Genomic DNA, 16,599 nt, shown 5'->3' with positions numbered 1-16,599 from the left:
ATACATCTATGATCTTTCATTTACTATCCATCAGATCTTGTAGTTAAACTCATTTTAAATAAAAATAATATAAATCAAATCTTATTAAAATACTTTGTGCAATTCACATTTTTATTTTTAAAAATACAATGAATATAAAAAATATGAAAAAAAACAATGAATATAAATTATATGAAAAAATATATAAATAATAAATATAAAAATGGTTTTTCATTTATTTAAGCACCTTTTAAAATGCTTTTTCTTAATTTTTTAAAATTATGAGATTCTAATATAAAAATTATCTTTTCTCAGTATCCCAGTTTTCCTTTCCAGTTCTTTTCTCAGTATCCCCAATAACTTTGCTACATAAATGAAAAATTTCTTTTATATGTAGTTAATATGAATTTCACAATGCAGTAACTTTAGCTTTGAATGGAAGTTTGGAAGTGTGTAAATTAGCTACAATAATCTGGTATTTTGTTATCTTAAAATGGAAGATTCTTCATCACTGCCTTTATTGCTTCATCATCAAACCTATCAGTTGTATAGAGTCAGATGGTTTGTGCTGTCTACAGTTGTTATGTTTAATTTAGGCAATGCTATGGTAATAGTTTGTCATATTTTTCTTCTGTATTAATAGTTTTTTTAATGGATAATATATTAAATATTTCCTTTTGCATGCTATTATTTAAAATTGAAAATTATTTTTAATTTTTAGATATGGATAACTTTTGCTCCAGTCACAAACTACGCTTCTGCATTTTTTGATGTTTCAGAGAGCTTAGTGAACTGGTTTTCATTGGTCTTTTTTATAACTTTTATTCCTTGCTGTGTTGCTTCATGGTGGTTCATAGAAACTTATGGGTTTAAAATAGCTGTAGGTTTAAAAACATACTTTCTATCACTAGCAGTCTGATCTTTAAATACCAAGTGGTGTATGTTTTGTTTCTCTTTTAGATTATAACAGGTTCACTTGTAATGTGTATGGGTGCACTTATAAGAGTTCTCAGTGTTTCCTTCTTTTCAAATTTAAGCATTCGTTTTTTTGTGACGATGGTTGGTCAGGTTTTATGTGCGAGCATGCAGCCTTTAGTTTTATCCATGCCTACAAAACTTGCTGCATTGTGGTTTGGTGATAAGGAGCGCACTATTGCAAACACTATTGCATCAATGTGTATGTTTATTTCTTTTAAAAGGAATATAAACTTAGTTTTATCCAATGGTTTTAAAAAATATTTGTTTTTTGGCTTTTATTGTTTGTAATCTCAGAACATGAATGATCAATGATAAGTTACAATAATTATATATTAGTTCTAACTTTAATTTGAATTTTTTTTGTGTGTGAAAAATGTCAAATGATTACAAATAGTGTTACTTTTTTCAGCAAGTTGTGAAACTTACTATTTCTTTTCAGCAAACCCTTTGGGTGTTCTATTAGCGAATGCATTGGCTGTTAGTCTTGTAAAACAACCAAGTGATATTCGTTTCTTGGTAAGTTTGTTATTACAATGTTAATCATACTATTTTTATGACAACTCATAACTTAAACTTTACAAGTAAAACATGCTAGAAGAAGATTCATTTAGGAATTGGAAACCTAACTGAGTATTTAAAGAGTAAAATTAGTTTTATACACTAAATTCAGCTATATAGTGTGTGTGTGTGTGTGTGTGTGTGTGTGTGTGTGTGTGTGTGTGTGTGTGTGTGTGTGTGTGTGTGTGTGTGTGTGTGTGTGTGTGTGTGTGTGTGTGTGTGTGTGTGTGTGTGTGTGTGTGTGTGTGTGTGTGTGTGTGTGTGTGTGTGTGTGTGTGTGTGTGTGTGTGTGTGTGTGTGTGTGTGTGTACATTAATTATTTCTCTTTTTAATTTTTATAAAGTAACTTTTAATTGTATAATTTTTGCCTAATTTAAGGTTTTGAATTAAGTAAATTGGCTGAAAACAACATTTTAAACAAAGTTTCTTTGTACACAGTGTCACAAAATAACTTTTAATTCGAACCTCTTGTCCCGAGAAAACCCTTTGGAGGTTTGAGAGTACACATGTGTAGAATAACACTAGAGTTGGTTTTGAAATCTTTCATCATCGTCCGAGAAAGAAAAATCAGTTTAAAGTTTTTAATTTTATTGCTCAGAATAAAAATTTTACAAAAAAATAATTTCTTTAAAAAAATCTTGTTCTCTATTATAACATATAAATTTCTTCAACATAATGTGTTTGCAACTCTAAACAAAGCAAAACCAAAAAAAATACATACAAACTATTCTTGAAAGACAAACAGTTTTCTACTTTCAACTTTGAAATTCAAGCTGTGAAAAACATTAATGATTCTAGATACTTATACAAAATTATTCTACTCAATTGATTAAGAAGCAAGCCTTTATTAAACTCTTACATAGCATATGTAATTAATAACTGTAAATGTCTCTTCCACAAATAGAAATCAAAATAAATGTTTACTGTTATACTCGATCAAACAGTTTCGAAGATTCCTGGGATAATCCCGATGGATGGCTGGCCTCTTGAAACGTTGCCAATGAAGACTGAAGTTGTGGTGAAGTGACTCTGTGGCTTGCTCAGAAAAGATGCCCAGAGAGTGGTTGTGGCGATCAATAAACTGTGTCACATGGAAGAAAACAGCATGTGCTTTGGGGGTAACACTTGTGTTTGGAAGGTTGAGATAGGAAGCTTTAAACTCTTCAATAAGCTCACAGTAGTTCTGTTGGAGTGTATTCCCAAAGCAGGCATGAACAACAGCATCAAATTTGCTGAGGGTTTCAATAAATGGAAATGCCAAAAAGCAAGCATGCTTCTCTGCAAGTTGTTGAAGTGAGTCAACATTTCTCAAAAGCTTTCTACACTCATTGCCAGCAAATTGTCCTCCATGAAAAGGTTGTTGTTGAATGTTGATCATCTTTGGCCACTCATCTGCATTTTGCCAAACCTGACAGAGGTTCTTAAAGAGGTGGTTCACAACACCAATAAGAAGGTGAAGTTCCATAGGAGGAATAAAATCTAGGACAAGAGTATCATCAGAAAGTCTTATTATTGGCTGGTGAACAACATTTTGAAAGTCCCTTGCCTTTTTTGTTTGGGCACCGGCTGCTTGGAAGCCTTCAAAATCAGAACGAATGGAGCCAAATGTTCGAAGCTCACCACTGTGATGAAGATTCTTTGACTCAATGTCACACCAGGTGCAAGGGTGTGCACTAGAGTGAGATTGCAAGCCACAAATTATGTTAGCAAGCTTCATGTCGCATGACAACACAAAAGACATTCTCTCTAAACACAGTTTATCCAGGATTTGTTTGACATTGTCATAGTTTTCAGAGACATTTTCTGCAATGGCCACCAAGTCTTTGAAATTTTTAAAGAGAGGTTTCTTTGATGGAGGAGAAGTATCTGGTGTTTCTAAGCTCATAATACCAAAAGAAACTTTTACGAACCCGCCTCCACCATCTATCCCCACCTTAATAAGCTGGTCTGACTGAGGGCCTCTGACTTCAGCAACAGTGTTTCTTAATGACTCCATTTCATTGCAGTACACTAAATGTTTAGACTCTTGGCTAGTGCTTTTGGATGTATCAGTAATTTCTGAGGTGACAAAGAGGTCAGAAAGTTGCTTTCCAAGAGATTCAAACTTTTCTCTGAAATTTTTCTCCACAACACGCTGTGGAACTACTTTGTTTAGAGTTGAAGCAAGCATATTCATTCCTCTATTTGAAAGACCAATCTGGTTTTGAACTTGTACTAGATGTTGTGCAGTCAAGGTGGGTGTAGATGAAGAAAACAATTCTCTTTGTCGCGATGGACCTGCAAAAAATCACAGAAAGTTACCATTGTATCATTTCCAAAATTCATAGTGTATATTTTATTGCTATGCCCTTTGACAAAAGTTTTTTTTGTTTAAAAAGTACAGTTTTTACCTGGAGTTACTGGAAAGGGTCTTCCTACATCTTGATTGAGACGGACAGTGCCATGGGGGGAAGGAACTTTGTTGGCAATTACAGAAACAGCCACTCTTTCTGCTGCTTTTTTGTCCTTTTCTGCAACTTCGAGTAAGTTCTGTCGTAACATTGCTTTAGTACAGACATGAGGGATGCCTCTTCCTATCAATGAAAAGCATGCTGAACATCTTTTCTCAACAATTGGCTGTTCTATAAGCTGACTGGCAGTGTTTGTTGCTCCACTTATCTGAGGGCTTCTGAATTTTGCTTTTCCCACACTACAAATCAAGCAATCACATGCTGATTCTCTTGTTGCAGGACGGATCTTTATGTTTTGATAGTCTGGCAAGGAAGGAAGTTGGACATCTCTCCCTTCACCTTTTCTTCTGAGACTTACTCGACAGTTTTCACAGATTCCAATTGGTACACTTTGGTCTTCAAAGTTGATTCTATGGCCCAAAATTTCTTGACTGCGTTTAATCATAAAATCAGTCAGCTGCCTGTTAGCTTTGTTCATACAGAGAAAACAGACAGTTTTCCTGTTGTCTTCATGAGTTTTTGCTTGGTTAGGCATTTTGAAAAATGACGCACACCCTTTTCTTTTAAAAGGGTTTCTAAACTGTTTGCAGGTTTTTCCCGGAATTTTTTAGTTAATTATTTTTTTGCTAAAATATTTTGTATGTACTATTTGTAAAACAAATAACCAAAATAGACAGTTTTTTTGAGAAAGAAAAAAAAACTCTTAGTTTATTGACCTTATTAAATAAGCATAAAATTAGAAACTTTAAACTGATTTTTCTTTCTCGGACAATGATGAAAGATTTCAAAACCAACTCTAGTGTAATTCTACACATGTGTACTCTCAAACCTCCAAAGGGTTTTCTCGGGACAAGAGGTTCGAATTAATAGTCATTTCGTGACACAGTGTGTAGCCATACATACAGTCCCTGATCAAATTATTAACCCACCTTATCAATTTTGTTAACTTTTGAGGATTTAATGTTTTTGGTGCCATTTAATTCTGATTGCAATATTGTTATTTGTTGATTTATATTTTTTTTTGTTGATAACCTAACTCTTTCAAGCTTTTAGAAATATAAAATTATATTTAGGGTGGCAATAATTTCAGGGGAATAAGTGACACCTGTTTAATTCATAAAATTCATTTTTGTCATCCATACTGATTTCATATATATATATTTTAACCATTTTTATTTAATTACATAAGATTTGTATTATAATATACTTTGGAACAATTTTTAAGCAATTATTTCAATATTTTATGTATTTTTTTTGTATAAAAACAAATTTTTATTTCTTAAAATAGTTTCAGTAAATTGTTTAAAAGCTCTAAATTACAAAATGGGAAAAAAAGAAGATATTTGTTCTGAAAAAAAATGCAGTTATTCAATATCTTTTGACCAACAAGCATTTCTCAGTAAGTGAAATATCAAGAAAATGTGATATATCAAGATGATATATCACATTTTCTTGATATTTCACTTACTGAGAAAAACGAATCCAAGAAAAATTGAAAAATGGCCTTCCATTATGTGTTCAAATCCGGTCAAAAAAAGAAAATAACACCCAGGAATGAGAGAATGCCAGTAAAAATAGTAAAAGAAAATTGATTTGCAACATGTTCTGCAATAACCAGCAAGTTAAATAAGGTGGGAATAAATGTAGCAACAATCACTGTTCGACGAAGTTTGCATGGATTTGGCATTAGAAGTAGAAGGCCAGCACAAAAGCCAAAATTAACCAAAGCACAGAGAAAAAAATGCCTGGATTGGGTGAAGTAGTATTGTAGTTACACTGTTGATGACTGGAAATTGGTAAGTCATTATAATACAATGATTAGAAGTTTTTTTCTTTATATTTCAGTCTTTATATTCTGTGATAATTTTTATTCTGTTTTCTTCAGGTATGCTTCAGTGATGAGTCTACCATAGAAATTATGACTCAAAAGACTTAATATGTCAAAAGGGCTGTCAATGAAAAATTCCATGAAGGTTGTATAATCCAAACAATTAAACATCCTTCTGAAGTCATGTTTTAGTCGGTTATCAGCAGGAAAGGTCTTGGTCGGCTGTTCATTGTAGATGGAATATTAAAACAGGATCAATACAAAAAAGTTATTGAAACTTGTCTTTTACCTCAATTGAAGGAGTGGTTTCCAAATAAGCAAAAAAATATTTATGCAAGATGGAGCCCCCCATGTCACACAGCAAAATTCATTAAAAATTATTAGCTTCTCAAAACATTCCACTATTGGATTGGCCAGGGAACTCCCTGGATTTAAACCCTATAGAAAATGTATGGGAGTTATTAAAGAGAGAAATTTCCACCGAAAAGGTTACGTATAGGACCCAGTTGATTGAAAAAGTTATTTGGCATTGGAACCATAATGCACATTTAAAAGAAATGGCTTTAAATTGTCTCTATAGTATGCCAAATCGCCTTCTTGCAGTGATTAAAAATAAGAGAGGATCAACAAAATATTGAGAATTTCTCTTAATAAACATATTCTTATTAAAATTTTGTGTATTTTATGTTAGAATGTAATTATATTTTATATAAATAAAAAAATTAGTTTTTGTATTTTTGAAGAAAAAATCAAGTTTTACTACTAGAATGAGAAAAATTACAAAAATAGCAATGTGGGCTAATAATTTGATCAGGGGCTGTACATACATACATACATACATACATACATACATACATACATACATACATACATACATACATACATACATACATACATACATACATACATACATACATACATAAAGATATACAGTAGCATGCAAAAGTTTATAAACAACTAAACTTTTCAAGTTTTTTTATAAACAGCTAAACTTTTCAAGTTTTTTCGTCATAACTTTTTGACTTTTAAACGAAAATGAATGAAATTTTTAACAATTGTTCCTAAAATATGATTATGTAATATGATTTATTCAAAAAAATGATAACTTGTAATGGAAGGAAGAAATTCAAGTTTTATTGAAAACATAACCGTGCAAAAGTTTTTAAACAATTCCATGCCCCAATAAGAAAAATCAAAATTTCATTAAGAAAAATGTATTTATATTAAAATTAATTTACTGGATATGATAACTAACTTAAATTGAATTTAAAAAAATTTAACGGGAAAATCTAAGTAACTGTCAAGAGAAAAGAAAAATCTAATAATACGTGCTGTAGAGAAGAACATTCCTAATAAGCAGGTTTCTGTGCTTTTTGATGTGGCTAAATCAACAATTAGTGTACTTAGTAAGAGATATAGACACCAAAAGACACTTGAAAACAACCATCGTCCAGGCAGGCCAAAGATAATTACAGAACATCAAGACAGAACTTTGGTAAGAAAATTAAAACAAGATTGCCGAAGAAGTGTTGTTGAATTAAATAGCATTCTGAGCAAGAATTATGTTAAGTGCAGCGTATATATTATAAAATGTTGTTGGAGTCATCATAGCTTGTTTGGTCATTGTCCTGCCAAGAAACCAATGATATTGTTAAATAATCTCTCAGCCCAAATGAAATTTACAAAAGATCATTTGCATTGGACTTCAAAAGAATGGGCAAAAGTCTTATTCAGTGATGAATCAACGTTTTGTAGGTTTGATAGCAATCGTATCAAGTACATGAGACATCCAAAAGATGAAAGATTTGCTCCTAAGTATCAAATCCTTAAAGTTAAACATGGTGGTTACAATATAATGCTTTGGGGATCTTTCAGTCATGATTCTATTGGTCCACTTCATTGCATCGAAGGCATAATGGATCAAAATGTATATTTAGATATAATCTAGAATGTTATGCTGCCACATGGAAAGGAAAAAATGTCTCATGGTTGGATTTTCCAGCAAGACAACAATCTAAAGCACCGTACAAATTCTATCAAAAGTTTTTTTAATTTAAAAAAAATTCCTACTTCGGATTGGCCTTTTCAAAACCCAGATTTAAGTCCAACAGAACATCTTTGGGAATATTTCGATTGTCAATTGAAAGGCAAAAAACCGACCAATAAAAATGATTTATTCCAGGTGCTTTCGGATTGTTGGGTAAATATCCCCATATATGTTCAACTTAGTTGACTTTATACCTTGTTGTTGTCAAGTAATGTTAAAATCTAGAGGCTATACAACAAAATACAAATGTGCTGTGATGAAAAATTGTGGAGGAGTTAGAAATAGTATCTCTTTTGTGAATTTTTTCATTTGTTTATAAACTTTTGCACATTTTATGATTTCAATAAAATTTGAATTTCTCCCTTCCGTTACAAGTTATCATGTTTTTGAGTAATTTATTCTATGTAATCACATTATATGAACAACTGAAAATTTCATTTATTTTCAGTGAAAAGTCAAAAAGTAATGATAAAAAAACTTTAAAAATTTAGCTGTTTACAAAGTTTTGCACGCTACTGTATCTATAATATGACAAGCTTAATATTAATAAATTTACTTATATTATGCAAAAGGTATATTACACAATAGATATATTATGCAAACAATTTCTTATCCAACAGATATATTACACAATATATTACACACAATAGATATAATATGCAATAAACATATATTCTTGCAAATAATGTTTATTTAAGTATCAATGCTATTTCAAAAATTTTCTAAACTAGTTTTAAAAACATTTTTTGAAATTCTTTTAATGAATATGAGATATACTTTTAGGTTAATATTTTTGCTATTCCTGCTGTTGTTGGGATGATTATGGCAGTGTTTGGTATTCGATCAAACTCACCACCATCTCCGCCTTCTTCATCTGCTGAGCATGAACCAGAATCTTTCTTTGTTGGACTAAAACATGTTAGTTTTTTTTTATTGGTTCGTTTTAAAAATAAAAAATGGTCAAGGAGATTTTTTTAGCACATTATTTTTTAACAAAAATAGTGCTGATCTTTGTTTAATGATGTGGATCAGTTTGTAATGAGTCTGCACATCCTTAAAGTTTCAGAATTTATCTAAAAACTATCTTACTTTTGCTGCCATAATTTAAACACTGTTTTTATTTACTTTATAATGTAAATAACATGTACTTTATATATATATATATATATATATATATATATATATATATATATATATATATATATATATATATATATATATATATATATATATATATATATATATATATATATTCCAATAATAATCTTTTATATTGTTCCAATAATAATCTTTTATATTGTTCCAATAATAATCTTTTTAAAACTTTATATTGCAAACAAAAATTACAAATTAAGTACACATATGCAGATTTTTTTGTATTGGCAACATGTGATGCATTAGCTAATAAATTTTGCTTTTAACAAGTATTAGGATTGTAATGCATTGAACCATTAAAGATTCACAAGACAAGTTTTGGGTTATAAGACTTAAAAGATCTATAAAGGAGAGAGAAAAATCTTTTTTTCTGTTAACAACTTAGCCAAAAAAATATTTTTTTATACTAATAAATTACCTCCCTAAAATTTTTTTTTTTTGTTAAAAAAAAAAGTAAAAAAAAACCACTCAAGAAATTTTAGGGTTGACTTTTTCATTTGCTCTATAACTTATATTTAGTAAGTTTACAAAATTTTACATAACTCACCCTCTAAAACCTAAATTTTTATTGTATACTTTGCCCCTTTTTTTCAAATTTTACATAACTCTATACTTTGCTGATTCACCCTCTAAAACCTAAATTTTAATTGTATACTTTGCCCCTTTTTTTCAACTTTTCCTTATTTCTAAGTAATTGTTTTCATGCTTTTTAGTTTAAGTTGTAAAGTTTTCAGAAAAAACTTTACAACTTAAACTAAAAAGTATGTAAAACTGTAAAGTGCACAGAAACTAATTTCATTGGTTTTACTCTTAAATAGTGATTTTAAATAGAAGATTTTAAGAGTCTACCATGACTATGTTTAAAAAGTGTAAATGTTAAATATAACCAATAAAATATAATTTTTACCTTTAGTGGGTTGTGTAAGTTTGATGTTCAGCTCTTTATGAATTTTACAACAAATATTTTGTGTTTTATTAGGTATTTCGTAATAAGCAATTTATGCTACTTAGTGTTACAATGGGTTTTGGGATTGGATTATTTAGTACTATATCAACAATACTCCAACAGATGATTTGCCCACAAGGCTATTCAAATGTAGGCAGAGGGTTTAGTCAGTAATGAATTTCAAACTGTTTTTTTTTTAAATGGTTATTTTAAAAATTATGCTTTAAATTTTTCACATTGATTTATTCTTTTATTAGAATAAAACTCAACTTTTTTAAGTTTTAATTTTTATATGTTTAAAAGAAAAACATCTTTATGTTGCTAAACTTGTTTTTATATCAGGCTGTTGCTGGTCTATGTGGTGTTATGATTATTGTCGGGGGTTTCATCGGATCTGCTATAGCAGGAGTGTATGTAGATAAAACACGGATGTATATTGAAGTTGCAAAAGTGATGGTGTTATTGTTTGGTTTATCCACAGTTGCAGTGATGGTGGTATAAATTTTAAAAATTAAACAAAAATTTTAATATATAGTATTTATAGAAAAAAGATATTTTATTGTATATAGATTTATTTATTATCATGCTTTTTATTATTCTGTCTTTCTAAAGTTCTGTATTATAATAAAAATTCATCTGCATTCTTTAAAACACATAATTGCTCCATACAATGCATCATTGCTTTATAAAACACAGTTGCTCCATACAATATATCATTGTTCTATACAATACATCATTCTGTTAAAAAAAATTTAATTGTTCATAAAACTTGTCATCCTTAATAAAATCAATCATAGCTTTACAAAATTCAGAATTGTTACATAAAATTTTTCATTTTTTTATGAGAATTGTAAAATTTTTTTTTAGTTTTCATCAATACCAAATCAAAACGTTATTCTTGTGATTTCTTTTTTTCTGTTTGGTTTTTTCTCGCTTGGTGTTTTGCCAGTAATGTTAGAGTTGGGAGTTGAATGCACATATCCAGTTGATGAAGCTACTTCTTCTGGAATGCAATGGATGATGGGGTAATGGATAATTTTCTTCATTTTACCGAAAAAATGATTGATGAATGAGTGTTATTTTTGAAATAATTACTTTCCATTTAAATGCAAAATGATTTTCTATAATATTAGACTGTATTTTAGACAAGTAATTGGTGCCATTATGATGATTGGTGGATTGGTATTTGCTCCACCATTAAGTTCAGAACAGAAAGTTCATTCTGTTTGTGATGTTAATCATTCTAGTCAATTGGATCCAGTGAACTTGACAATTCCTGTTCTTGTTATGGTCTCATCAAGTGTTATTGTGCTTTTCTTGTTTGTGATTTTTTTAAATACACCATACAAAAGACTAGAGGCAGAAGCTGTAAACTGTGATATACATTAAGCTACTTGCAGATTCTTTTTTAAATATTCAAAGCATTTGATTGTTATGATTTTTAAGTTTTTTTTTATTTTCCAGTTTGTTTTGCTTTTGAACAGTTTTTTATAGTTTTTGTAAGTTGCTAGTAAAATATTTGCAAAATGTTAATATATTTTGTAAAAAACTAAGAAAATTTAATTATTTTCTAGTTGCTTTTTTTTCATCACTTTCTTTTTTATTTGTTTCTATAACTCTTGTATACTATAAAAATATATTTTTGTTTAAGTCTTAACTTTGCTGATTATCTTCATGCTTTTTCTTGAAGATTCTTTTGTTTGAATGTTGTTTTCGAGCTTCTTGATATAATTTGAAAATTGTAAACACTTAATAAGTGTTTGTGATTTTCAAATAATACTAATTTTTTTTTCAGTTACTTTTATTTAACAAGATATGGCAGGAATTTACCATCCAAGTCGAGGTGGAGTAAGAGGAGGACAAGATCAATTCAAATGGGAAGATGTTAAAAATGATAAAGATAAAGAATATTACATAGGTTTAAAACAATTTTTTTTTTTTTTTGCAGCATACTTATTGTATCTCAATTTTTTACGTCCAACCTATTTAACTTTGTTAAACTTTTTTTAGGTCATTCACTTATGGTGCCAACGGGTCAATGGACTAAAGGTAAAGACATCTTTTGGTGAGAAAATTTTAGGTTTTGTTTTTCAAAAGGCTTTATGTATCATTTATTATTTGATGTGCAATCTCTTACTTGCTGTGACATCTATTACTTGCTGTGCCATCTAACATTTGCTTGAAAATTTACTGTTCACCAAAACTAAGGGAGCACATATTGAAAATTATAAAATATTAAAGTACACTTAAACTATTTTGATTTCAATATAAAAAGATTTTGATTTAAGATAAAGTATAGTCTAATCATCTATTCTATTGTGTCCCAAAAAGATGTATACATACTTTAAGTAATTGAAAATCAGGTGTTTATTATCATTTAAAACAAAATTTGTCCATCACATTCTCATGAAATGTTGTAAATGAAAAAGTTACATTCCAAGATTAGTGTATGCTCTAAATGATGACGATGATTTAAATAAAAGAGTACAGTCTTGTGAGTGGTACTTGGAGCAACGTTTCAAAAATATATTCTTTCCCATAAGGATTGTGTGGAGTGATGAGGCCGTGCTCAAATTAAATGGTTCGATTAACTGTCATAATTGCACATAATGAGCAGTTGAGAACCCACATTTTACGGTCAACCATTGTGTTAATTTACCAGTAATTAGAGTGTGGTTCAGCTTATCATCAAGAGGATTAATTGGACTGTTCATTTTTGATGGTTCTTTGACTGGTCCTGTTTACTTGAACCTGCTGCAACAATCTCTGATACCAAGCATTAGAGAACATTTTGAAGATTTTTATTTTCAGCAAGATCAAAAGTTTTGATGTAGAAAAGCTTTACTTGTGCTGTAAAAATGCAAAAAATTTGCTTTCATTTCAACATTTTAAAATTCGGAGTATTGTTAGTTTATTTTTGTTAGTTGTTCTTATTGATATTAACTTTTAATTATATGTTCTTTTCTGCCTAAATGCTCAGCTTTGCATATGACATACATTTTAGATTTATTTGTTGGGAAACAACACGGTTTAATGTATAATAGATCATTTTTAATAGATAATAGATCATTTTTGTTATAGGTATACTAGAGACAAAGATAAGAAAGCTGAGGCTGAAAGAACAAGAGCTGAGGTAATATTTTTTTAATTTTCGATAATATCAAGCTAACCTCTTTTTGTTAATATCATTATTATTTTTAATCAGTTTCACTTTTTGTTATTGTCTACTTTTTAAATAACTTAATTCTTCAGGAAATACGAAAAGTAAAAGAGTTAGAAGCCAGAGCAATGGCAGCTGTACTGTACGTAACATTTGTCTCGGACAATAGACTGTTTAAATGTTGTCCTTTTAGTTTGGTAGTTTTTTATGTTCTTCATTGAAGTAGTTTGATGAATGTTGTTCCGACAGCGAGTTGAATTTTGCGGCTTAATTTTAGTGGGAAGAAAACGTTCACTGTGGAAAATCCCCTTTCAAAAGAGGTATAACATTCAAAAGAGTGTGAAGCTTGTCTGAAACTTTTTTCTGTTTTTCTATGCTTGTATTTAATTGTTCTGCAATATTGTTCTGCAATATTGTGTTTTTCGCTTGTTTTTGTTTTAGGAGATAAAGGAAGTTTTATTTCGAGGCAAAACTGAAAATAACGATGCTTCGAAAATTCACGGAATGGGTTATAAAAAGTGCGTTATTTTATGTAACGGTGATTGATCTCGCTATTGACCACCAGTTTAAATTCCACCTTATTAACAATATATATTAGTGCCCTAAGTGCCTATTTCAAATTTCGAACTTTGCAGTGATACTAATATGAAAACAGCTCTTATTTTAAAGATTTTCTTGGTTGGAACGTTTAGGGACGTTTATTAATCTTTTATAAAGTATTTCAGACATTTTTTTATATCAAAATTAGAAAAAGGTTATTGTCATTAACTTCAATCTATTTACATAGTTCAGATTCTTTAGTTACGTTTTTTAAACTTTTTTTATCAAATGAAAGAATACTTAAAAGTTTAACATTTGTGTTTATTAATATTAATATTTTTACTTTTCAGATCGTTGCGAAACGAACCAGCCTCGAGATACGGAACCGAATTTGAGGTATGTTAATAATAGAAATGCTCCCATTCCCAAATCCCTAGATCTACTTGAACTTTTGCTTTAACGTTCTGTTTTCATTTGTTACCGTTGTTACATATACGTAGGGTGGAGACACGCGAGGAGATAGAAGTGAAAAAATACCTGATAAAAGGTGAATTATTAAATCTTTTTTTTTCTTGCTCTTCAAGTTTCAAGTTGTTGACCATATTCTGATGGATTTCACTTGACGTGTTTTCTATCTGTTATTAGCTCTAAGAAAAACACAAATGAGAAGAGAAAACATAACAGTTCTGATGAGAGCGAAGAAGAATTAAACAAAAAAGAATTCAAGCAAAAATACAAATCTGAAAAAAAAAGACTTTCTTATGCGACCAATGAAAAAAATTTGGAAAAATATCCAAAAAATATAAGTTCCTATGTTTCGCAAGAAAAGAATGGATCATCTGCTGATAATTTTAAAAGTGGAGTAAAGAAAAGCGGGCAATCATCTCATGAAAGGAGGAAACTATCGCCTAGTTACTCGAGAAGATACAAAGAGGAATCTGCAAACAGCAGAAAAAACGATCCAGTTTCTCCTAATGACAAAATTAAGTATGTAAAAGAAATGAGTAGGGATCGAAATCGTGTGTCAAAACACAGAGAGCGTTCTCCTATTTTGAGAAGCTCTCGTCGTTGTGACGAGTAAATCCACTCTCCCTACTTCTCAACACCCCCCTCTTATCTAGTTCCTGACTCTCTTTTATCTTCTATTTTATTATAATACTCTTAATATTAATTATTATTATATATAATATATATAATACTTTTAAATCCTTCTACTTTACACAGCACAAAAGTGCTAGCTCGTTCATTCAGCTTATTTTAAAGACTTTAAGTCGCCGCTATATTTAATAATAAATGTTAAAGAATGATATGCCAATTAAATGCTGCAAAAACATTTAGATTTTTTTTTTTTTTTGTCAGTGAAAATATTTAACGCTTCATTTAAGATAGAGCCCATTTATTTAATATATTGCGTCCAATTATGAGTAAACAAAAAAAAAGTGAGACGTTCAGAGATACGGTGAAATCAATTAAAATGACTTAAAATGCCTTCTACGTTTTGTTTGCTGAGTCAATATTTGAGAGAGAAAATTTCTCTGCATAAAAAAGGTAGAAAAGTCTTTATTTAAATGCATAAAAGAGCAACACAAGCAGTTCTTTTTGAAGATCGACTGTGATCTTTTTCTGAACGAATTTCTAACGTTATGTTTATTTTTTTATTTTTTTTTTTTTCGTGCGTTTTATGAGTTGCTTCTCCTTTCTATTAAAGCTGGCATTTAAAAATTTTTGCAATAATGCGGTTGATAGAAAAATGTCACTTTTTAATTGCTCTGGAGAATTTTATCATGATAACGAACCTCTGATTTTTTTACACTTATTATTAACGTAGTAGATTTCAATATAAGCTTACGCAAATAATAAATTAACGTTTAAAGAAAAATTTTTTTTTTCATTGCATTAATATGTAAAGATTGTAAACATTTTTTCGTTACTTTTTAATTTTCTTTAAAAAATATTCTTCTAGATTTTTTAATTTAATTAAAGAAAAAAAAAATGCTTCTAGATTTTTGACCAAATTTGTTTACCGGTTTCCGACTCAAGATTTTAAAATAAGAGCGAAAACGTCCTATTAGTAATGAAAGTCAAAAAATTGAGCAATTTTTTCAATAAATTTGAGTAAACTGTAAGAGAAAGATACTTGGTGATGGTCTGGAGTGGGATGAAACTCAACAGTTCTGTAAATGATAAAACTTAACAGCTAAATTAAACGCGAATACTTATAATACGAAAAATATTTATTATTACCGCTCAAAAAATCAATATTAAAATATTTACTTTTATTTAAGACGGAAGTTATTATGTTTCCTTCTAGTAAACTATAAGTAATAGGCCGGGTGAATAAAGATGAGCAATTGTATTTACTTAGTAATTGGTCAGCTTTACGTGAATAAAAACTTCAGCAGTTTTCCTCGTATTTTTATTCACGTAGAGGTAAGCAATTTACTCAGTAATTGCTCAATTTTACGTGAATAAAAACTTAAGAAAAATTGTTAAAGTTTTTATTCACGTAAAGCTGACCAATTACTGAGTAAAAGCAATTGCTCATTTTTATTCATCCGGCCTAATGTGCATGCAAATTGGCATGCTGATAATGATATCACAAAAGAAATACCACAATCAACACGAAATCCATTTTAAACTGTAAAAAACATTTCGTCTTGGTCAACTTTTTTTGAATCCTCCAGAATCTATAAAAGAGAAACCGTAAATTTTTGTCGTTATAATACCCCATAAGCAACTTTACTAGCTTTTTTGACATAATATAAAGAGTATGTTATGCTTCTACAACATTTATGCATACGCTGCTGTGGTCTGTTTAAAGTTACACATGCTCGCAAAATGAATAATGATATCAACTAGGTTTATCATCGAATTTTACTTTATATGCATGGCCGCCGAGATAGGGGGGGTGGTGGACGGGAAAGATTATCGGCACATCGTGTAGGTACAAATAATTTT

General features: G+C 29.7%; 2 protein-coding genes across 3 annotated transcripts; both read left to right on the top strand.

The window, feature by feature from the left end:
- The first annotated feature begins 334 nt into the window (after positions 1 to 334).
- On the top strand, positions 335 to 11,499 carry LOC145190041 (solute carrier family 49 member A3-like). Of its 2 annotated transcripts, none has more exons than XR_016453738.1 (9): positions 335 to 586; positions 701 to 859; positions 940 to 1,156; positions 1,397 to 1,473; positions 8,624 to 8,758; positions 9,975 to 10,111; positions 10,284 to 10,436; positions 10,809 to 10,966; positions 11,087 to 11,499. XR_016453738.1 is itself a non-coding variant. In XM_090091722.1 (9 exons), the coding sequence occupies exons 1-9, from the start codon at positions 473 to 475 to the stop codon at positions 11,328 to 11,330; spliced, it is 1,374 nt and encodes a 457-aa protein (XP_089947848.1). In that variant the 5' UTR covers positions 336 to 472; the 3' UTR covers positions 11,331 to 11,499. The 2 variants fall into 2 exon arrangements, 1 of the variants encoding a protein (XP_089947848.1); XM_090091722.1 differs by having other exon boundaries at positions 336 to 586; positions 9,975 to 10,091.
- Positions 11,500 to 11,635: 136 nt separating this feature from the next.
- Positions 11,636 to 14,974, top strand: LOC145190421 (uncharacterized). The gene is made up of 9 exons (XM_080067286.2): positions 11,636 to 11,859; positions 11,952 to 12,006; positions 13,023 to 13,074; positions 13,194 to 13,243; positions 13,379 to 13,421; positions 13,543 to 13,619; positions 13,992 to 14,037; positions 14,142 to 14,188; positions 14,287 to 14,974. Exons 1-9 carry the CDS (start codon positions 11,757 to 11,759, stop codon positions 14,720 to 14,722), a joined length of 909 nt encoding a protein of 302 aa, XP_079923412.2. The 5' UTR covers positions 11,636 to 11,756; the 3' UTR covers positions 14,723 to 14,974.
- Positions 14,975 to 16,599: the final 1,625 nt, after the last annotated feature.

Source organism: Hydra viridissima, unplaced genomic scaffold (assembly GCF_058129835.1).
Source record: "Hydra viridissima isolate aposymbiotic clone 2 unplaced genomic scaffold, HvirCarnegie_v1 scaffold_6, whole genome shotgun sequence".
NCBI classification, from domain to species: domain Eukaryota; kingdom Metazoa; phylum Cnidaria; class Hydrozoa; order Anthoathecata; family Hydridae; genus Hydra; species Hydra viridissima.
This window is presented reverse-complemented; position numbering and strand designations above follow the sequence as displayed.